Source organism: Diprion similis, chromosome 9, assembly GCF_021155765.1.
Source record: "Diprion similis isolate iyDipSimi1 chromosome 9, iyDipSimi1.1, whole genome shotgun sequence".
In the NCBI taxonomy this organism is placed as follows: domain Eukaryota; kingdom Metazoa; phylum Arthropoda; class Insecta; order Hymenoptera; family Diprionidae; genus Diprion; species Diprion similis.
Window position 1 is genome coordinate 3819908 of NC_060113.1, and position 24762 is coordinate 3844669.

At 35.4% G+C, this 24762-nt stretch overlaps 2 protein-coding genes across 2 annotated transcripts; both read left to right on the forward strand.

The window, feature by feature from the left end:
- The first annotated feature begins 372 nt into the window (after positions 1-372).
- Positions 373-13725, forward strand: LOC124410333. Its single transcript, XM_046888607.1, has 4 exons — positions 373-461; positions 9599-9767; positions 12019-12278; positions 13377-13725. The coding sequence occupies exons 2-4, from the start codon at positions 9600-9602 to the stop codon at positions 13474-13476; spliced, it is 528 nt and encodes a 175-aa protein (XP_046744563.1). The 5' UTR covers positions 373-461; position 9599; the 3' UTR covers positions 13477-13725.
- Positions 11280-23329, forward strand: LOC124410334 (28S ribosomal protein S21, mitochondrial). The gene is made up of 3 exons (XM_046888608.1): positions 11280-11283; positions 22826-22845; positions 22972-23329. Exon 3 carries the CDS (start codon positions 22972-22974, stop codon positions 23239-23241), a length of 270 nt encoding a protein of 89 aa, XP_046744564.1. The 5' UTR covers positions 11280-11283; positions 22826-22845; the 3' UTR covers positions 23242-23329.
- Positions 23330-24762: the final 1433 nt, after the last annotated feature.

Genomic DNA, 24762 nt, shown 5'->3' on the forward strand with positions numbered 1-24762 from the left:
CTCGGAGAGCTTCACCCCGCCGCCATGTCTGCCGCCACCGGGGATGTTCCCCTGCGTGTTGGGGGTGGTGGCGGAATGGTGGAAGGGGATGAAGGTGTATCGACCGGAGTAGAAACCCCGTAGACCGTCAGCGGTGGCCTCAGTTCTCGCGAGACCAGCATCCTGACCAAAAGCGTCGTAGAACCGAATCCGAGTACGACGCCGTGTCGCGAAATAGGAAAAACAAGTAAACAAATAAAATAAACAAATAAATAAACAAAAAGTCAGCATCTGCCTGCCGCAGATCGGCTTTCGAGCCGCGGAAATTAATTCGCGGTTTCTTCATCCTCGTCTGGACCATCGTCTCCGAGTATATCCTGAGTGCTGCTGCAAGGCCGACAGGATATCGCGGTTTTCAAGTTCATCTTCACTGTGTCTGGACTAAGTTACTAACGGAATAGTAGAGGACGACGGACCGCGAAGTGAGTATACACGCAACTTGAGCCATATTTGATCGCAGGAGAGACCAGGTCCAGCCAATCGCACCTGTTCATCTCCGTCTGTTTGGGAATTGATTCACGTTAGGGACTAGCCGAAGGATTGAAGGATTTAATGAAGGATAAGCTACATGTACGATAGTTTGCAGACTGGTATGGGATCAATTAAGCAGTATAATTATACAGCGTCTAGCTTTGTCAGTCCGTGAAGATTAGAAGTCGATAACGAATAACGCAGCGGACCGAGAATTGATAAGCTTTCATCTTGGGATTAATCGTAAGCTTTTGCGAGTTTTTACCTTTTCGCGTCTCTATTCGACGTCGACTTGTTACGACGTGATGAAAAAAACTGCACGTAGTTGGAAGTAGGGAACCTATAATATCTACTAAGCGGGGATGTTGATGTTTTCTAGGGTAACGTCTGATGAATCTTTTGTAAAAAAAAAATAATTCGTACTGACGTAACTCAATGAGTGAATGCATATCGAAGCTAATAAGAAGTTTAAACAGAGTGTAACCAGCGGATGAATAACGGATGGAAATGGTATTGACATTGTTAATTAGGGGGTTAAAAATAACGAACGAAGTATGCAAGGGTTACCGAATAAAAAAAAAAAAAAAAAAAAAACAAGCCATCGATGTGCTCCCCTTCATCGGTAACTGTAATTGGCATTATAATCGTGTCGCGTATAACATAAAAGAGAGAAGCATAAAATCGGAATGAAAAGATTGAATTAAAAACCAGAGTCATTTGAACGAAGCAAAAGCTCGCCACCTCTTGGCAGAGGTTTAAATAACGCATCTCCATTAGCGATTGACTAACCTTTTTTAATTAGGTCAGTCCAACTCGTTTGTCCAGACCCTAAAAATCACGCCTTTCCTCGAGCATCATGAATTAAACAAGTTATAGCGTTTAGTACAGCGTAGGCGGGTGGAAAGATCCCCCGGCAATGAAACTCCACGCTGAAAGGTCACCGGATCAGGCGTCGCGACGCACAGGTGATACCCGCTATTTCGTCCTCGCTGTGTAGGTATATCCCGTATGTTTGTGTGTGTGTGTGTGTGTCCTCCGACTTATACGAAGCCGTATGTACACGTAATGCCTTGGTTAATGCCGTCGCGTTGAGCAAAACAGGTATGTGTGCCTGTATAATTAACCAGCCTCTTCGATTGTGCCGGGTACTATCATGCATTACCTACGTATCAGCGAAACGTTGCCTTTTCCACACCGTTTAAGAGTCCAGTGAATGTGAAATGTTACGATGACTACTTCGTTTTATTTTTTCACCAACATTGGAAGTTTCCTGTGATTGGCATTTTTATACTGATCGGATTTTTTCCGTTGATGAGAATGAATTTAACACAGTTGAAAACTTTTTAATTATTCCATAGATGCATATTTTTTTGATCCTCTTGCTTCAATGTTTCCAGTTCCACGTTTTCCACCAATCGTAATTAACGCCATGGATTACGTGCACACATCGTGCAGGTGAACTTTACACGCTTAATTCTTATCCTCGAAGCTATAACGAAGGGTGAAAATCATAGCCAAGTAATTGGTGCCATCGGTTTGTTTCCCGTGGAATAACTTTCAGCGATTTATCACCGCTGGAAATGATCATAGCGCTGAAATAAAACGCGAAGCGAGCTATTGGCGGCCATATTGATTTGATGAGAAACGAGAAACATTGACGGCTTTGATCGTCGTTTTGACTCTTGCGTGGGTGAATCGCGTTGCGTGCAACTCAACAGCGCAGCAAACGAAAGAAGAATAAAAATGAAAAAGGAGGATTGATTTAATGCACAAGCCTCGACGGGGTTCCTGGTATCGCCAGTCACTAAATACCGCGAAATTTTCCACTTCGGGTTAACCACCCTTGGATACATCGCTTCTTCAACTGCATATCGTGTGCATATTTACCCTCCGTGACTAAGTGCACGTAGATACTTGGATGCAATATTTATACTTTTCCCAGTCACCCACGCTGCTTGGTTACGTGCGTGCTTTCTCCTCGTGTAAAATCGATTCCCCACGATCTTAACGGTTGTGAATTATCAGTAACTCCACATCGTTTCTTCGACATTGAATTGAACACGACCATTTATTCAGCTTACCAAGCCGAAAATCCTAAACGCTGGTAATCGGAAGCAATGACTAGCGGGATTTCTCAATTGCAACAGCCTTGACCTTCTTCTAAAGAGGCGGGTTCTTATCTCGTTCAAACGAAAAGCTTGCGATCTGAGTAGGTATAAAATTTCCACGTCAGCGAAAAAATAAATTTCACCTTGTCCCGCATGTTATATCGATATCGGTTTAATTTTACGCGTTATTAAACAGACACGCGAAATGCAAATTCAGTTGGATATTTGGACAAAGCGATCTTTACTGATGATTATTAGGTTATTCAGGGAAATTCAAAGAATCGAGTGATCTTCCGGTTTAAAGGCACCACGAGTTGTACCGACGAGAGATTGGACCTTTGTTACGTTAACAGTATCTTACAATGTCCATTCGGAACCAATTCACCCCGCATTTCCAGCCCTCTGCCAATATTTGGATATATACAATACACCCAAGGGGTGGTTCTATTTGAGGCATGAAATCCGCCTGTTGAATTTCAGTAAGACCGTGAATTGCTTCATAGTTGGCTGCCTTGTTCTTTATTTACTCTTATTGTGAGTCCAAAGTTAATTCACACAATCTGCGTCTACTTATAAAATGTTTAATTTGATTGACAAATTAGCACAAGTCCGGGGATCCCGTTTGTTTTCAAACAGCTGTTTATTTGTTATAGTTATTCATGTTTTCCTTTATTTACACTAAATTCAGAAAATCAAATGAATCTTCAATAAGATTTAAAAAAAAAACACTTTTTCTTTTACTCGATCTTCGAACATCGCGTCCGTAATTTATTAGTTTAGTCAAACCAAAGTACCTCAGCGTTTCCGCGTATGCATAAAAAATATTATATATTCCAAGAACGTTGCGAAAAAATATTGCCAACCGAACATAACACTTGGTATAATTAATTCAACATTAATTAATCTGATTGTAAGTAAAGCTATTGGATTAAACTAAAACACAGGGTATGATAAACTGAATCATCTAAACAGAATTACTTATCGATCAAACAATTTCTAATTTCCAACATCTGCACACTAAACAGGCTTTGCCAAACGTGAAAAATCATCCAGACTGTTATAATTGTAATGATCTCCCAAAAAAGCACAACACACTCGTTGCGTGAGCAAAAAAATTCTTTTTCAAAGTTAAAACTCGTTAATTCCACGATCTGATTTCACTTAAAATGAGGATCTTCGCCTCTCCGAATCCACGAAACAAAAAAATAAATAAATAAATAAATAAATAATTGGTAAGTACGTACAATACGGTCATAAATTTTGGGCAATAACTTTTAAAAAAATTTCAAAGAATTTCATCAATCAATTTCATCGTGACGAGTGAACTTGATCTTAAAAAATTCATCGAAATCAACTAATCCCCGTAAGCTTTAACAAAATTCTAGATTTAACGCCACCGTGAAATCGGTAAGAAACAGATCCTATATATATATATATATATATATATATATATATATATATATATATACTACAATCTGCACCGTACTACGATCCGTGCATTGACAGAACGTAAATTCTCACGTATACTTAGAAAGTAGGCATTTGTCGTATGGCGTATATCACAGATGCAGAGGAGTACAGTAGGTATAGGGGAGGTTTATTGCTCGGAAAAGCATAAAGTGGAACACTGGCCTGGATTGCGGTGTCATGGCTTAATGTGCAACGACCGCAGTTCTGTTCTTCGATTCGATCCGCAGTTCTCTTCTGCACTCACCCCCACCCCCACCCCCACCCCCACCCCCATTCTCTCGTCCATCCCGTATAGCTCACTCACCCCCTCGCCTAGTTTCTAAGCTTACGACCTTCTCGCATCCTGAACACCTGGCACATTTTTCTCACTCTCATCCCCATCGCTATTATCACATACTTATCCATATTCTCTTTGTCAATTTACTTGGAACTCGGCCAAGCATGTCCAAGTATATGTATATACTCAGATTCCTAAACGATATAGGATTGAATATCCGGCGATAAGTTATTACAAATTCTATAATTTGTGTGTATTTTTTATTTGATTTTAATTTTAATTTTTTCGTCATGATTCCACTCGTTGAGGAAGAGGCAAGGGTTCGTCATCGTCGTGATGAACGCATCTCTTCGATTACCGGAAATCAAAGACTACCTCTATCCCATGCGCAGAGCTTCGCTGTTTGTTCGGAATTATAATGCAACGGTATATACCGTTGAATCAATTTTCATCAAAGCCTTGTGCAAACAATCATGAATTCGACTGTGGATGCAATCACGTTGGATGCGTGGCGAAAAATATCGTTCAAACAAAGGTGCAGTTGATGCAGAGACATAGATGGAGTTGAATTTGATGAAAATCAGGAAGAAATAATTTCAATCATTCTATAACACCATTTTCTTGCTCTCGCAAAATAATATGATCAATGAAATTTCTATTACCTAACGTGTAATAAAAATTGAAAATTCTTATATTATATTAAGTAAATTCTGTGTAAAATGTTATTGTGATGAAAAATAAAAATATTTTTTCCCGATAATAAGTTAGCTAAAAATTTAAACTACGCTTCAGTAGGAATAGAAAGAAAGTAAAAAAAAATTTTCTACAAGATGATTTTCGATCACGCGAATCATCCGTTCCAATCAAATTCACTCGGATTCACTCGGAATTTATTTATTCGTTTTTTTTTTTGTTTTTTTTTTTTTTTTTTTGTTTTTTTTTTTCTTCAATTCAACGACAAGTTGCCTTGAAGGTAAACTGTAAAGAATCGCATCGAAAAAATTGTTCGCTCTGTCGTTGTCGGTGGTGATTTTCCCTGTTTGATAAAGTTTCTACCCTCGAATGGTTTCTCCGTGGGTCGCGGGTTCGACAATTAATTGTGGATAAGTAGAACGGCGAGCTGAGAAAGGAATAAACGTTCCCGACTCCTGGAGTCCCTGCAGGTAGAGCAAAAACCACGTTATGCAACGGACGTTTCGAAGTGGATATATATATGTATGTATAGTTCCTCGACAGCGTTCGATAGCCAACCGGGTTGCAGTGGTCGTCGGCCCCGTCGGCGTATCTAGGCCAACACCCTCTCTGCGCTCCTCCGCGCCCCAGCTCAACACGTTTTCAACCCCTGTCTGTCCAACCCCGCACATATTATACACCGGAGCACAACAACCCCCGCCGCTGCTGGTTGGTTGGTTTCGCCTGGATATCCGTGCGGAGGATGAATATCGCGATAGGCTTCGTCGCGGAGGTGAAAAATCACAATTCGAATCAGTCGACGCTGAGGAAATTTTTGGTTTTTTTAAACTTGACGAAAAATATCTGGCGCGATAGATATTTAATATTGAGATGACTGAGAGAATTGTAATTGACAATAAGACGTTGTCTGGTTAATTTGACGTCACAGATTTGGTTGTGTATAGATTTTTTAAATGTAGAAAGCTGTATAACGTACGAAACGAGGAGATGTAGAACGGTGAAAACACATAATGTCAAAATGTACAATCGTCAGAGTTTTTATGGTTTTTCATACTTCACCATTTATTTTGGCGATTCATGTGTTTGGTTTCAATGAAAATATTACAGAATCGATATATGGTCAATAATATTTCTATACTTGATACACTTATTTTGACAGTTCTATGTTTTCATCTGAATTCAACGTTTTTTACGTTTCAAAACTTTATAGACTTTCTGTGTTTAACGTTTTCAAGTATGAGATTTGAGTTCTCGAAATCTCTAAATTGTGACCCTTTTATTGCTTGGCCATTCTACTCTTCGATCCACGAGTTTGATCAAAAATCCGAAAAACGAGAACGAAATTTGGTAAGATTTTAAAAATCACCACACGGTGAACTTGAGGCTGAATATGATCGGTTGAAATCTCGTTTTCAAACATAGACTCAATATGTATATCTATATCTGTATAATACAAAAATCAATCTATATTATACTTTCTAGAGAATTAATTTACAGTACGGATTAAAATTACCCGGGATTGATAAAAACTGGCGAAACGATACATGTTCGAATTTCGATTTACCCTACAATTTCACCAAAAACTTAAAATCGCCTACAAAAAATTTTTACACCCAAATTTTCGTATTTAAAACCCGTTATTCTCTCATGACATGCAAATAGAATTACACTGAACATCTTTAAAGGTTCATCAAGAATACTGTCCGGATTCGAGCATCCCTACGACAATCAAATCGAACGAACGCAGTAAACAAGGCTACAAATCAACGCAAAAAACAGTAAAAATTTGAATATAGTTACGGTAGTTGCAATTCAAATTTGACGAGAAGGCGTGGGAAGACGGATTCAATGTACCGGCTCCATACGAGTTAAACACACGGGGGGCATCCATAACGCTAAGGTCGTGGATGAGTAAAGTACCCAAGGGATGAATTCAGGTTTTTCGTATATGGCCTACGGAGCACTGCGTCATCGAGCTTGAACGCGCTTACGTCAGTCTGAGGGCAAATGGAAGGAAAACAAAATTTTCCGTAGAAGGTACGACCAAAATCTATTTGTGAGGTGACAAAAGCCTAATTTTCACAAGGCTCAGCAGCTGGTGGGTGGGGGTGATTATCCTCTGCACGTGACAGTTCAACAATGAGAAGTTAATCAGACACTGAGCTCAAATAGAGAGAGAGAAAGAGAGAGAGGAGAGGACATAGCAAAAAGTGAGAGAGAACAAAAATAGGTTCGACGAGAGCTAAAACGAACAGAAAAGGAGACAGAAAATAACCGGTGGCAAAATGCGTTTCGCGCATTTCACCCTCAGGGTGAAAAAAAAAAAATCATACGATGCAGTGCAGCGTTGGGGGAAAATAATACGGCGTGAAAAGAATGGGATGAAAGTAGAAGAAATAAAAAACGAGAGTATATATAAGTAGATATAAATATATGTATACCGGATACGAAGGCCGCAGGGTTGAAGTTGATGGGAAAGATCCGAAGCCCGACGGCTAAAAGAAAATTCAAATCACGACGGAGCAGAGTTTCGAAAAGTAAGGTTTTGACGGAGCGAAATTTTGAGAATTGATACATACTCGAACGGCGTAGTGGATGCCAAAAATCAGTAACACCGAAAATCGGAATGACCAGATTCCGAAAAAGGTCAAAGTCGTAAAATTTCACCAAGTCCGAAATTCAAAGAACTGAAAATCTTCTCGCACTTTCGGAACTTTGACTCGTTGACTTTCGGACCATTTTCTACTCTGATGTTTCGCCAAAGTTTGATTTACTCACTTTAAGGAGAAACCAAAAATTCATAAAAATTGTCAATTACCAATTATTGGGCCAATTTTCATGGTAACTTTTCTTCTCTACGCTCCTCTAATGGCTGTGGAATTTTTTCAAATTTTTACCATGAGAATTCTGACGCAAGAAGCTTTTTGAAAAACACTACCTTCTGACATTATTTTAAATAATAACTAGACACATGTGGAACATAACTGATTGGAACCGAGTGAAAACCACTTGTTTCATGGAGCTTTATTATATGCATTCAAGTTTCATGCAAATCGAAAAAGTTTAAAGTTTCCCCCACGTGTCCCCTCAAGTCTCACAAACACCAAAAAATTGAGAATTTAGCGCTTTCAAAAGTATTCAAATCCAGAATTCCAACCCCACCCCATACCGAGATGTAAAAGCTCTTCCCATTTCTAAGTAGGTTGTAGGTACGTCTAGCATTTTCTCTCCTTTACTCCCTCCACCTTAGTAGGTATCTATATTTTTCTACTATTGAACCCCGTCTCCCGGCACTTCCGGTTTCTTATATATCTACCTACTCACTACTCACCTATGCACCATATATACATATATACATATATCTAGCACGCAAACCAATGGAGAGAACAAAACTATCGAAGCTTGTATATTATGGAGTGTGCAGAGTCTAGTTAGGTATATAGAACTCGACGTTCTAGTTTCTGTATTGAACGCCTTGAGCTTTCAGCCTCAACTCTTGTCGAGCCTCGGCTATCGCGACCCTTTTATTTCGAGGCTTTTCTCAAGCTCGGTTATAGGGTTGCACACAATATCTGGGAGACGGTACTCGCTGCGTATTTCCCTGTATACATCGCTGTTTATAATATGCGTCATGCGAGGGTAAGTTAGGGGCTCGTTTCGTAAGCTGCCAGTTTTAAAAACTCTCTCGACAAAAACGATTTCAAAAATTGACACGGTAAAAGAAATCAATTTTCATCCCTTACGAATGAAAATTCGTTCGAAACAGCCGTTAGAAAATCAGTTTCTACACACTAATAAAAATATAACTACATATACACATGTGTGTTTGATGTTCGACTTCAGAATCGTTTTTCAAAGCTCGTTTGAATTATTTATTCCACGTCAATTCGACCTGAGTTTTATCCTTGGCCTCTCAGATTTGTCACGCGATTTTTTCTGGGATTTTTTTCACTTTGCAGGGTACTCGGGTTTTTTTTTCAACCGATTTTGAATTGATTGCAATTTTTAGAAACGATTTTATCGACCAACCAAAATTGAAATATTGAACAACTTCTGAAAAATCCTGCCTCAGATATAAAAATTTTCAAGTTGGGATCCGGAATGGGCCGATTTCCCTTTCTAAGCAAGACGTTAAAAAAATTAAAAGCGTAAGTCATTTTACTATGGATGCCTACTGAAACATTTTTATACGTCACATTAGATTTAAAAAATTTTTTTCAGATATTTAATTTTAGTCGATCGACAAAATTGTTTCTAAAAATGGTTAAAAAAAAAAATTCCAATTCAGTGAGAAAAAAACTAAATAAATAAAAAACCGAGTACCTTTCAAAGTGAGAACAATCATAAAAAAAATCGCGCGCCAAATCCGAAAGGGCAAGAGTAAAAGCCAGGGAATGCCCCATATGTTTTTCAATAAAAAATTGCTAAAAATTTATTTCGACGAAGAGGAAATTGGTTGATGCCTAAAATTCTTCCTGCGACAATTAACCTTAGATCGTATACCTGACGACTGACATCGGTTATCTCTTTATGCTTTCAGAATGATCACGGCGTTGCCAGTGCCCTCGGTAAAGGTTTTCCACAAAACGTATTACCAAGAAAAATGTCCACGCATAGGAAGTAGCCAACCCGGAAGTCCCCTGACGGAAAGCGAAGCGGTTTTGGCCCTCCTCGACAAAGAACCGCCGGAATATTATTTCTGCGGAAAGGTGAGCGTGCAGACTTTATCTAATATTCTAATCCATCCGCTGCATTTGCTCTTTCACGAATTTGCGTGAGCGAACGATTAGAGGAATTCCAAGGAATCTTGATCGGCGGCAAAAAATAGTCGGCTAATTTTTCTTCATATTATTTATATAGAAAATTGAATTGAAAATTTGAATTTGAATTTCAACATCCCGTCGGTAAAGGATTTTAAAAATTATCAACAGCTGAAAAAATATGGGGAAAGACTTGAGACATGTTTGGAGTTTTTTCAAAACGAGCTGGATATTTTCAGAAAACAAATTGGCCACTGATTATATGAAATATAAAATTCTGTGATCACTTGCGATGCTGAAGTTTATAGCTTTCCAATTCTTCCATTCCGTATAAGAGGAAAAATCATGGCTACGATTACAGAAATGAAAACCACACGACAGCCGAGCTGAATTACAGTCTGTAGAATTATCGCTTCTTTCTATCTTTTCAGTCTCTATTTCTCCCGTGCATAATTCATGCGTTTGCACGAAAATACTCTATCGCAAAAGACTGTCAGGTGCTCTCCTATAATCCATGAACCTTATTTTCTAAATTCAGAAATAATAGCCGGCTATTTATAACCTCCACTTCACAAGGTTATTACAACTCACGAAGTTCACTCACGAACCGAGTGCCGATGATTATATCTGCCCGATTATATTCTACGTAAGAAAATAAAGCGTTGCAGTCACGGATGATAAATTTATACAACTGACTGTACGAAATTGGCTGTCTAGTCGTAGGCGTGTGAGAAAATCTTAAAGCAGACGGTATTTAACGAGTCAGGAAAAATCAGAATCAATTTGTCGACGAAACACATTACATCGCATAGCTAAAGCAGGTGATACTGAACTCTATGGAAGCCCTGAAAGAGCGACGACTTACAAAGCACAACTTCGAGCACATCGCAGAACTCTGTGTTCGTACTTTAGAAGCCAACGGGGCTTCGCGTTTGCAGCAATGCAAGTCCAAGTGTCGGATGTAATTCGTTCGATTTATCGTTAGCCGTATTTTTACGGTCTAGTTAGACTATCGACTCTTGTCGAGAACGTTTGTAAATAGTTTGGCTGGCAAAAAACCGAGATTATTTTCAAAATAGGCGTATTTGTTGATTCGTAAAATGATCACATTCCTGAGGTAAGAATTGATGTCGTTGAAAATGTGAAAACAGAAGATACCAGAATCATGAAAAAAAGCTTGAGTTATCGATGCTTCGTTTCACGTCAATTCAAAATTCTTGATAATCCATTAGATTCGTTACATTTCACTTCACGATGGTTTATTTTCATCGAGGAGATTATATTTTACAGAATTTACTAAAGCAGATTTTCTTCTCTCTCATCAGTCAATTCGATATTGTCAGTTATCGACTATAAGTATACTGCGATAAAATCAATGCAGAGTAACGATCAAACCCTGCGATAAATCGATGAAATATCTGTCGACTTCCATATTGAGAATCATAAAAGTGCATAAAGATTCGAGGTATGACAAGGATGAAAAACGACCGTCGGTCTTCATGCCCTGAAAATCGATGTAAGAGAATTTCAACACGCGTGGAAATAATCCGAACACGTATACCCCATTCCCTCTCCACATGGTGGGCGGTTATGGATACACCTATTTCCACGAAATTGATTCGTCGTGGACGCTATTAAAACCATTTCAAAGTATCGATCAGACGAAGCGACTGAAGTAGGTACATGTATGCAAAATTTATACGCATATCCACGGAGCACGGAGCGTATTTCGTCATGACGTCACCTATTCTCTAAATTTTAATCCACGATTTATACAGTATAAAACGAAGCGATGATCATAGATTATTTAATCTTTTTTCACTGCGCCATAATGGAAACAGATAATAATCCATACGATCGATCAGAAATAGGTTTAAGATTTTTTTGTCCGATTCGAATCTTAAGTTTCAAACTTGAATCTAGTAAATTCTAGTAATATTTGAATCAATGAACTCCAGGTTGTGACAAAAATCGCGAGTTGACCGTTAAAATCGTCAGTTAAACAAACTACAAACTGATAAAACTAATTCGAACCTTAATTATCGTGAAAGATTCTCAATAAATTCAATTAACGAACGCGTCGAAATTCAAGCCGATGATACTTGTGTTTTCGAATCGAATAAAAAGAGCCCTTACGGGACTGGGAATTTTTTTTTCCCCACGCCACCCCCGATCCCATTGAACGAAGTGTGAATTTCAGGTAAATTCTCTCCACGTTGTCGTCGGTTCTCTTTTGCTCGGTGCCGTCGTCCTGGTCGTTGGTCTCGTCCAGCTGGCACCTGGAGCGGAAGCAGCCCAGAATTCGGCAGCCCTTATAGCAGCGGGCTGCGGCCTTTTGGTCGTCGGAGTGCTTTTGGCACCCCTCAGAGCATTGTGCATAAGGCGGCAGAAGGCAGCCCACAAAGAGGGTGCACATCAACGTAGCGTTACCAGTATAGATATGCTCTTGGCGCAGCACAGGTAAGAAAAATTATACGAAACTCGTCGTCTGCTCGTAGAAATAGCTATTTATGTGGCATGCCCGTAAACCGGCTGTTTTTTGGCAAGGATAAAGATTTCAGGACGAGCTGAAGGCGAGCCGGAAGCGAGTACTGAAATTATCCGAGCCAAAAAACGGTTTACGGGCATGCCACATACAATATTTTTTACGCTATGGGCATTGAAAAGCAAAACGAAGAGTGAGGTTATGTCGCGATCTGTTCGACGAAGCTACTTTATAAGGCAGTTTGGGATGCGCACTTCGAACTGCGCGTCAAAACTGCGAAATAAAGACTTTATTCCGCAACTTTGTTCGCTGTTGTATAAAGCGTCACTTTACGGAACGAAAACTGCCACAAAAAGTGGAATTTTCAATGCCCATGCCGTAAAAAGAACATTATTCGACTTGCCAAATACAGCGATTACGAAAAATTTTTGCTCATTCAAACGACCCTCAGTTTCGCTATTCGGGACGAAAATTGTCTTTTTGCTCAATCAAATAACGCCTGTTTGATTGAGAAGAGCAAACAGTTCCTCAGTCACATTGTATTATCGCTATATTTGGTTAGCTGGTAAAAAAATCTGTGTAACTTTCATTAATCTTGTTAAGATTGACCGATATTGTACTTTGGGTATTGACCAAATTATTATACATTCGAAAGCAAACGATATTTTTCTCAACGAGGCAAAAATAAAGAAAAGAAATCTCAGATTATGCTTATGCTTATATTATTGATAAAAATCTATTAAACCGGTTCGCTTCAACTCTACGACGTCTAATTTTACTCGGAAGATTGTCTCGCGTTATAAAATAAATAAAAAGTACCTTTATGTAGTTAAAAAAAATTCTTATTCTTCTCGAGTGAATTTCAATCTTGCATAATGTTTGTCTTTGTTTTTAAGATTCTATTTTCAGCAAAACTCGCTCGTATAGCAATTTCTGTCGTTTTTATCAATAAAATAAAAAACGAAAATAATTTACCACGGTTTTGCACTCGCTTATCGATTTCCCTCGAACTTGACGTCAGAAACTTGATACAACTGCGCCATAAACACGTAAAATAAATAATTGTTTAACAGAGATTTCACGGTCCTGATGCCCGACGAGCTGGAAGATCTGGTTGGCCGACCGACCGCTGCTTTGGAGAGCAAAATTCGTAAGCAGGGTCACAACACCTAGGCCTCGGTAAAGTCGACGGACAGCTCATCTGGAAGCGAAACACCCTCATCCCCGCAACAGCCCAAATCACCACCGAAAATTAACCACCATATCGTTAACGCGACGAATTACACGCACTCGCACAACATGCGTAAGCATAGCCTCGTCTAGACACTAGACGTTCGTCATCCTCCCTCCACACATTATACGACCGATCGTCGATGTAAGTCTTAATATGTAAATTACCCGCCTAAGCAAGTCGTTAATAAGTCACGCATATTGATTCCGGTGTCGCGATCTTTGGCTTTTTTTTGTGTTTTTTTTTTTTAAATGTTTTTTGTACGTACTTCCTTTTTTATTTTCATTTCTTTTATCCTTACGATTTTCTTCGCCACCTTTTTGTCAGCTCGGTACAGAAATTTTCCTGATCGAGTATTCAGATTGATAAATTGAATCAAATTGTAAACATCTGTATATTCCTTGTTGTAGTTTTTTTTTTTTTTTTTTTTTTTTCTACTTTTTTCTCTCGTGAAACATCCCCTGTACCGAGTTTGAATTACAGCACATTAATACATATAATAATAGACAATTGTGAATGTATAGAATAACATTGTGTATAAAATATCATGAATTTTAGCGAATAAACTTTTTTCTATATCATTATTAAAAAATTCATTCGTTATATATACTAGTATATATATATATATATATATATATATATATTTATACTGGGTGGGGCAAAACAAAGGGACCAATTTGAAACGTGAATAAAATCCGAAGGTGTTGACCGATTTTTAAAACTTTATTTCACTCGAAGCCGGAAGAATGAATCTTTCATGTCACGTTCGAAAGTCTGAAAAATCTTTATTCAATGCTGAGAGATACACGCTCTTGAAAATCGGATTTCCAAAATGTCGCTGGGAGACTGAAAAAAATTAATATTAAAGAACGTTCGACTTAATCTCGATCTTGAGTTATGATTCAAGAACCAATTTATTTTGGTTCAATTGATTACAAAAAAAAATTTACAACACTGTGCTTTTCGTTAAATTCGATGATTTTTAATATTTCAAAGTTTTATATAACTGCCTGGTGGTTGGTGGTTGATCGTTGGCTGAATCGATTTTAGTCAAGTTCTCGACATCGTTTAAAGCCGACTTTTTGTCATATTGGACTTTTTTTGATAATGTCTCGAAAACAGAATTTCAACATTACAGCGCGTGTTTTGATTCTAATTTTACAAGAAACGTTTCACGTGATGTGAATAAAATCTCGCGAGAATTTCTGAAACGCCAGAATTAATCTTCGAATCACAATTTCAGAAGGAAATTAAGTTGAACATTATATAATACTAATTTTTTCCAGTCTCCCAGTGACTTTTTCATAACCTGTTTTTCAATAACGTGTGTCTCAATAACGAAGAAAGATTCTCTTAATTTTCAAACATGAAATGAAAGATTCGTTCTTCTACTTTTGAGGGGAAAAAAAGTTTTCGAAAATCGGTTAAAGCGTTTGGATTTTATTCACGTTTTAACTGGGTCCTATTTTCTTTTCTTTCTTTATTTTTTTTCTGTTTTTTTTTTTTATGCCCCACCCTGTACATACGTACGTATAAATATAGTGCGAGCAGGTATTGTGAGAATACTGCAAATGGATGAGTTGTAAATGTTGGTGATTAGACGATAACGTGACGAGTGACGTGATTAAAAGTACACGTATAATAACACATCAGATATATAATTACAAAGTTACACACATACATATATACATACATATACTATACGTATAATATAGCTTTTGTTACATGCGTAGGGTGAGAATGAAAGAGAAAATAAATAAATAAACAAATAAATAAATAAATAAATCAACAGAGTTTGACGTAAAGGAAGAAGAAGAGGAAGAAAAAATTTACATACGCAACCGTGTGTAAAAAAAGACGTCGTCGGTTTGATTAATTATTGTAGGTCATATATAAATACATAAGTCAAGCTCACCTCCGTAGAGACATTAAGTATGCAGGATGAGAATTTGCGTTAAAGTATATAAATATCTCAAGTAATGTTGCATCGTGCTTAAATATTTTCTAAATCTTATTTATATCATAGTATACATACCTCTATAACATGTAATATTGTTGTTGTCTGAAATTGCTGGTCAATTTCGTGTAACCCAAATCCCGTTAGCACTGAAAACAAAAAAAGAAAAGAGTTAAAAATAAGAAGGTTAATTGTATATATATATATATATATATATATATATATATATATATATATATATATATATATATATATATATATATATATATATATATATATATGATTGATTGATCGGTATTATTTAGATTGTACACGCGATTCAATATTACACTTATATATTTATATTTTTAGCTTGATAATATTTTCAAGTTTCTTTTTTCTTTTTTTTTTATATATATATATAAAATCAATCAAACTTGCCTCACACGGCCCATTATAATAATTATACAATGTCCAATTGAGGTTGACATTATTATATTATATAGGAGGTAAAATGATTTGCTAACTACGACTATAGAAAAAGAAAAATGAAAATAATAAAAAAATAAATAACTTCCTTATCGTTGAAAAAAGTCGAGAGTAATATTTCATTAGTTGATTGACTTCGCATGACTGTCGCAAGTTATTCACGTAATATACATAAAACGTGTTATACAATGTAATGAATGACACGTGCGCACATAATATAACATTATCGCTCTACACGTCTGTCTCTGTCGCTATTTTCGAGGGAAAGAGAAAAACGATTAGTCTACGAAACAAAGGAGGAAAAGAATTAAGGATAAAAAAATTAAATAAAACATTATGTGTAAAAATTAAAAAAAATAAACGAATGGAAAAAATATGTTGAAAAATCATTTCCAAAAGTGTATTCAAAAGTCGAAATTTCGGATTGGCCAAACTGAGCTGCCAAAGAGAAAAAAAAAAAAAAAAGAGAGAAAAAAAACAAAATTTTCGAAGTAAAAAGGAAGAACAAAATATATAGTACCATGTCACGAAATTATTATCATCGTTATATATATCATTAGTGTATAATCAAGAATTTGGAAAATTTTGTAAATACAATGATTACAATACTAATATAAATCAAATGTAATTCGGAAAAATTTTTGAAGAATTGAAAAAAATATGATTAATACGAGAAACTGAAAATTCGATCATCTTTGACCGATGAATAGAGAACACGTTCAAATCGGTAAGAAAGAAAAAAAAAGCAAAAAAAAAAAAACTTAATCAGTTTTAATAAATTGATACTGAAACTTGATGAAAGTATTATCATTGTCACTTAATATTATTATGAAAAGTCAACCTATCAAAAATTAACCTATTACGTATGTACATATAAGAAAAGAAAAGGGGGAAAACAATTAAGAAAAACGAGAGAAAAAAAGAAATAAATAAATTAAACGCTGGTGTCGTTTTAACCTAGTTCATACGAATACGTGATTATTTTCAAGAGAAATGTGATAAAACGCCTATCGAAGTTATTATTGTTATTATTACCATAGTTTTTGTTGTTAGTAATATTATAATTACACGATTACACCGATATATCATGATATTATCGTTATAGCTGTTTATTATCGTCCAGTCGTAGTGCGAATTATTGTTCATCAATTTCTGATTTTTGCTTACCTTTCGTCTTTATTTAACAAGTCAAAAGTTCGTTATTCAAACAATCTATTCAAATTCTAAACTTTGATGGAAAAATATCGGAACGAGTCAAAATCAGGGAATACAAAGTCTATAATAGCTTGATATTCAAATATTACCGATTACCCGATGTAAGTTTGAACGAAAAATTTTCATGAACAAACAATCTCATGATAAAAAAAAAAACGGAATTAACGTAGAATCAAATATACGGTATACGTAAAGAGAATTTCAAGAGTAGAATCATTCGTCAAAATTTTGGAACCGTTAATTATAAACATTTTAACATACACGCAAACATATGTTACATCAATTTCGAAACATTACAATAATATAAGCATATATAGGAACATAACGAGGAAGCGAAAATCGGAGATAATGAATTTCCGCATGCGACACGTTGTAGGGTGAACAAAAAAAAAAAAAAAAAAAACACACACACACGCAGAGACGCACGTTATCCATGATGCTTCGAAAAAGAAACATAAGTTCAATGTTAGTCATAAACTGTAACTATATATGATATATATATATATATATATCATACAATAGCTGATATAAATTTCAACCTAAATATTTGTGCATACATCCTTACATTACGATCATTGCGTTACACGATGTGCGAAAATTTCTGGTCAAACTGCTAATTGATCTTTGCCTGAATATATTTTTAATTAATTTTTTTTTATGTAATTAATCATGTCTTTTCCCATGAATCATTGAAGAGAGAAAGAGAAGGAAAGAAGGAAAAAAACCAAAGACGGAATTAAAACCGATCGACAAAGGAAAATGGTTTACGATTTTTATTACCCGTCGAACTTTGTTATTGAAAGAAAAAAAAATTTTAAACCACAGCTATAGAAGAAGAATAGAAATATATATAATAAATAGAATTCAAAGTGTAACGCACATGATTAAAGAAATCAACCACCACCACACTGTTTTTCCGCGAGGAAATGAGAAATATTTTTTTATCGTCATATATAAGTTACTCGATCCGTTATGTATAATAAAGAGAGGCGAAAAGTTGAAGATAGAAGTGAAAAAAAAACAGAAAAAAAAAATAACAAATAAATAAATATAAAATGAAATAAAAATGAAACCGTCGATTGGAAATATAATTGGTTTAAGGGTTTAAGCATATAAATTTCAAAAAAAAATGTATACTATTAATACATTATACATATACATATGTAATATTAAGGATAAACATGAACTATACCAGAATATTCATCGTCGTAGAAATCTCTTTTTCTAAGATTTTCTTTCGGACAATACGATGTTATAATGATTATAATAACGTATTGAACGTATTTAAAAATAAATGTGCAGAGTATAAATACGATTCATACAATTATACCAATATGCCATTATATTTACCATAATAAGAGAAATTTTCACGTTGGCTATAATTATATTATAGGTATATATATATGAGTATAATTATAAAACGTATAAATACACCTAAATGCAGAAGCCTTTGACAAACTTGTAACGTACATACTTATGTATGAAAACGTTAGAGAGATGTAATTAATAATACAAAAATAATAATAATAGATGAATCATACATAGATTAATAAAATTGAAAAAGGAAAAACAAAAAAAAAAAAAAAACAAACCATCCCCAAGGTATATAGGTATACTCTTTGTGTAACATTGTACACATGTGAGAAATGAGTTACCGCAGACTTTAATTATTATTAATAATAATAATAATAATAATAATAATAATAATATAAGTATAGTATTATATTAAATATATAACGTCATTCAGCGCACACGTTTAGCTTGTAAAACGGTACTTATCATGGTGTTCTATGAAAAGGAAATTCGTACGTACTTGTTGAATAAAAAAGAAAAAAAAAAGAAAAAAACGGCGAGGCGGGATTTTTTTCGTTTCCTAGATTATTCGACAAATTATCAAAATCTCAGCTTCTGTAGGCTTCTTCGCTGATTGAAAAAATCCACATGTAGGTAGGTAGGTATATTATAATTTACCAAGATTCGGGTCGGATCGATTTATCGGAAATTACCGAGGTGTGAAATTACTTTAGGCTCGAGTTAACATTATTGCTTACTACCTACATGCATAAAAAAAAAACTTTCATCCCTTACACATTGTGTAGTTGTGGTGAAAAGTTTGAATATCTGGCGGGGGACCAAAATCAATTCGATTATACTATTCATATATTACATTTATAAATAGAGAATAAAGAAAAATGCTGTATTATAGATTATCGCGTGCATGAGGCGTTGTATATTGTTAATCGATTTACAAGTTATTCGAATTTGGTCAAACTCATCAAACAAATTTAAATCTCATAGAACACCATCATACCTTCCGAGCCATGTACATATACATGATATATTACATACATATATACATATAAATACATATATATATATATAATGGATAAGAATAAAAATTGAGAGTTTTTAATGCCAAATGAAGTAATAATTGGGGAAGGAGAGAATGAGAGAGAAAAAAAACCGAAGAAAAATCATGATACAGAATCAAAATAATGTGTAAACAAAAAAACAGGAAGATCCCATTACGATATACGGTAACTGGTATAGTTACAAATTTTATATAGAAAAATATCAAACGACAAAACAGGAAGTACCTATACATATACCAATGACTAATAGTATCGACGTGTTGGAAAATTGGATAAAATCAATTTGCGCGTAAAATTTTTGTTTCTTTTTTTTTTCAAACCTCGAAGCAACAAATCACAGCGCAAACTCATTAATCTACTTTGACAAGAAGTACAATTCGATGTAGATAGCTTCGTTGAATCTCTTTTTCAACTTTACAGATCTCGTCAATAATTTTTCATTTAAATTTTATGACTAGTATTTGTCTAAAATTGTATTAAAACACTCGATGTGGTTGAAAATGATTTGCTACAGTGAATTTCTACATATCGGAAAAAAGACAAACGTTAATAAATATCTTTGACAAAAAACCCTATACAATGAGTTTGTGACTGAGAAGGATGGGAATATTTCTCCAAGTACTTAAAATGACGATAAAGATATTCATGATAATCCGCCTTTAATCGTATGAAAATTTCAAACACTATCCTTGAAAAATACAAAACCGTGTATCAAATACTTTCATTTAGATATTTACGGAGTCTAACAATTACTGTGAACTTTTCTTCGTCGGAGAAAATTTATTGAAAATATTTGTATGTACTTGAAGAAAATACGCGTCATTTCGTGATGCATTGACAAATGCGAGAAACTTAACAACTCGAATCAAAAGATATTATAGCACGTAACATAATCGGTACGATTCTTCTAGATACTTGATATCGATCTCTGAATTTATAATATGAAATTCACGTCGTGTGATTACAACTCACGAAAGGTGTTACGAAAATACATGCATAAACATCACAATATATATACACGATACATTATGCATACATCAATAAATAAATAAATGAATATATAATTAATATAATAATTACTCAAAGTGATTATAAAAAGGAATTGATCATGGTAAATAACGATAAATTTTCCAAAATTATAGATAAAAATCTTCGATTTCAATTCGAGTATTAAACATTAATTATCATACGTATATATGTATAAATGAAGATAACAATTTCTTTCTCTAAATTGCAATTCGATCAAGAAACTTGGTCGGTATAATTACATCATACATATATATTATACGACAGTTATACCGATTTATGAATTATTATTATTATTATTATCATATTGTACTATAATATCGTACATTTGGTGATCCATTGGACTCAAAAGAAAAAAAAAGAAGGACAAAAAAAGACGAAAATGAACAAGATTAAAGGAGAAAGAAAGCTCGATAATTCGTCGCTTTAAATTGCTTTTTTTCCGTATATTTTGTAACCCGTTATTATAACATAATTAGTAAATAAACTATACATATATACTACATATATTATACATATATAAATAAAAAGTGTCATGAAAATGGCTTGTAATCTTTTTTGAAACCAAAAACATTTATTTATGATAAATTTATTCGTATAACTTGTATCACATTAACGTTACAATTATGCATATATAGAAAAAAAAATAAAAACAACGGAAACGGGAACAAAAGCAAAAAAAAAAAAAAAAAAACAACGATCCTCAGTCGATATATTATTCTCGCGATATTTGTTTCAACAGCTGATCATCGTATTTGTCAAAATTTCTTGCCTAATTTTCAACGATTCAATACAATCGTTAAATAATACACAGAAAAATTAGCATAAAAAGTGAAAAATAACGGTAAATCTTATAAACAATGTTCGATTCAACGCGGACGAAAACTTCGGCCAGAGGTAAACGAATTCTTTTTCACGCCTAAATTCCGTAACGAAAAATCGGTCTCCTTGATCACCTCCGGTATATTTGAAACACTTCTCTACCCTTGACACAGCCTTTTGACAGGGATGGATTATTATTCAGCCGGCGGTGAAGAGATTCTCTTGGCGATATTCCGGCCGCTCCACTTCACCCTGGCCTTTTCTGACTTTTTGTTTGAAATCGAGTGAGCTGCGAGATGTGTATATACCTACATAAATATATACATTTATATATATATGTGTGTGTGTGTGTGTGTGTGTGTGTAATACGGGCTCTCCATTTTTTCCATAACACGAGAAAACTGCAGGCTTTGTTCGTGGTTAGAAAATAAAAATAAAAATAAGCCTCCTGATAAAGATAAGAGAGCTTTAAAGCTCAATGCTCACTCGCTGGAAAGGCACGAAGGCTTTTAGACGCGTTTTTTTCTTTTTCTTTTCTATTATCCTCCATCTCGGTATCAATTTTTATCTTTTATAGGTTGAGAATTTTCAAGGTATTTTCTTACACCACTTTTGTTCGTCGGCAGGTTCAAGAGGCAGAAATTTCGCCATATCATGCAGGGATCAAACAGACACGAGCGATCTGTATATTTGAGAGTATTCAAGGATCACACGAAGGACTCGTTATTATCTCCCTCTATAATCACCGATGCTAAGAGATTCCTACGAGGATATTTAACCCCGAAAAATCTAATCAAATGTTTACGATTCACGTTCACTCATCACCGTTTGGTGCCGTAGCCTTGTTACTGTCCCTGTCCACGTGGCTCTGCGTTTGTCGTTGGGGCTTCAAATACGATATGAAAGATCAGGAGGTGATTGATGACCGTTGAAATGATTTTTACCCACGAAAATACGATACGATACGCTACTAATTCTGGAACGTCTTTTTTCTTCCAGATTGTGTACCACCTGATCATGTACTTCTTCGTGATAACCTTGTTAAACATGTTGTTCCTCGGTCATCTACAATTTAGTTGTGACAAGCCGGTTGTAATTGATTCGCTTCCTTCGAAGTAAAAAAGAATGAACATTTAATAAAGTCGATGTAACCTACGAGCCTGTAAATATTATTGTTCCATTAGTACCAGAAAGGACAAGAGTATCCGTTTGTAATTGTATCCACTCAATAACCCGGATAATCAGAATTCGAACGTTTGAATCTCCCGCGTTAATTTGAATTCAAATCGACGGCAGTTGGGCTTCTCCGACTCGGCGCGAGCGTCGTCACAATCGGTGAGAAACTGATCTAGTCTGTTAAGCGGCGGTTCGTCGATTTGAAAATTTTAGAAAAGGTTAGTTTTCGTGCGTTGGGACGAAAGGAAAGACCAGAAGGCCGTCCTCGTCTCAAGGTGCGTACTTTGATAGTGTAACGAGTATTTTTTTTGTCTAAAAAACAAACGCGGGCGTCTCTCAAGCCCGATTATCCCCTGTTCCTAACCTAGAAAAGCAACGTTTAATGTGTTCCGATTTTTCAGATGGGTATTCGGCACGCTCCATTCATCGCCCGGACGGTATTCGTCCGCAACAACAACGTCGAGGAGGCCTGCAGCGTTCTGAATAGAATAATGGGGCGAGACGGTTTGTTCGAGCAATTCAGACGCATGAGATTTTACGAGAAACCCTGTCAGACACGGAGGCGCATTAACTTCGAAAAATGTAAAGCCATTTACAACGAGGATATGGACCGAAAGATAAAGTTCGTCATGAGGAAAAACAGAGTAGAACCGTTTCCAGGGTGCAGTTAAAGTCCTCGTTAAATTGAACCGAATTTTAGTCTGTAATAATCGTTTTAAGATTGAGAATAATAAACATTGAAAGAATAATTTAAAACAATCTAACCTCCATTTTCATCACAATCATATTTCGATGGCCCCTGATTAATTGAATTCTCTTAACTTTGGAGAGACTGATTATAAAATAGCTAACTCTGGCGTGACGATTGTAATTCAATAAATAAAACAGTTGACTCCTGTGTTGTACAAGCATAGAAGTTAACTGTTTTATCATCGGAGGCCATAGAGTTAGTTGGATTGTAATCGTTGGGCAAAAGTTAGGTCTTTTATAATCAACGTCTCCAAAGTTGAGTGAATTTTATTGTAGAGGGACAACTTTTTATAGCAGATACATCAAATGTTAGATAATAAAGACTCAACGGTATCGAGTGAAACAAATTGAGTTTAACCGTCGAACTTCTTTTTACCGACCTACACGTTCACCCGTAGGTGCTGCCTTCTGCGCACTCGATTACTGGAGTTTAATTTTTTCATTTTCACCGCCAGATGGAAGCAGCAGCGGTGAAAAGATAATTTCAAATGAGTTCGAATTAGTCGAACATTTTAAAAACATTCCATTTTCACGGCGTGAAATTTATGAAATTATACAAAAATCCTTTTCAGTTTTAAAAGCAAAAAAAAGAAAAGCATAAAAACTGGTTATTGAATTTATTCCGATGAAATTGACAATCGGCTGATTAGAAAAAGAGCTTCAGATTTTTTATAGAAAATCAACAGGAACGAAAGGTCTGAGTAAGATTTTGAGTCTCGAATGTTGGAAGAAAAGTTGACGCGAGTAACAAAAAAATTGCATCAATTAATTTCAGAACCCATAGAATAAAAAATACGTCTTATCAAAATCTCAATCACTTCGAATGACTCATTTACTATCGGAAAATATCGCAAATTTCTCTGGAAATTTCTACACTGATTAATATGTTTACAAGTTATTAATCTATCGTTCAAGAAGCGCGAAATTTCGTCGGAATTTTATCAGAATCTATTTTTAGTGTACATAATATAATGTACATATCCATATCGTGGCTGGATTACGATTAGCAAACTAATCAGACTGATCACGCGGTTTTGAATCTGATAAATCTAATTTTTCAATTATATTTATCTCGAGAGGGAATTCGTATTTCTTGCTTCTTTTCTTTTTCTTTATTTATTTTTTTTTTTTTTTTTTATGTTATCCACCATGCGAAACTTCGAAATTCGCGGCCAATTCGCTCTTCGTGACGACCCAATACGTGACCTAAAGTACCATAATGTATTTTTTACTTTATTTCTGTTCGTTGTTTTTATCACACTGTGATGCGTGCAGCAGTAAGCGTGAGGATATCGTTTTGCCTCGCTCTTGGTAATTTCTTTTTTTCTTCTTCTTCTTTTTTGTTGTTATTTTCGCGACGTATTTTCCCCCTTACATTACTGATCCAGTCTAGACGTACCGGCGACGAGAATTGAAGTTATAACCAATAGCGACGTAGAAAA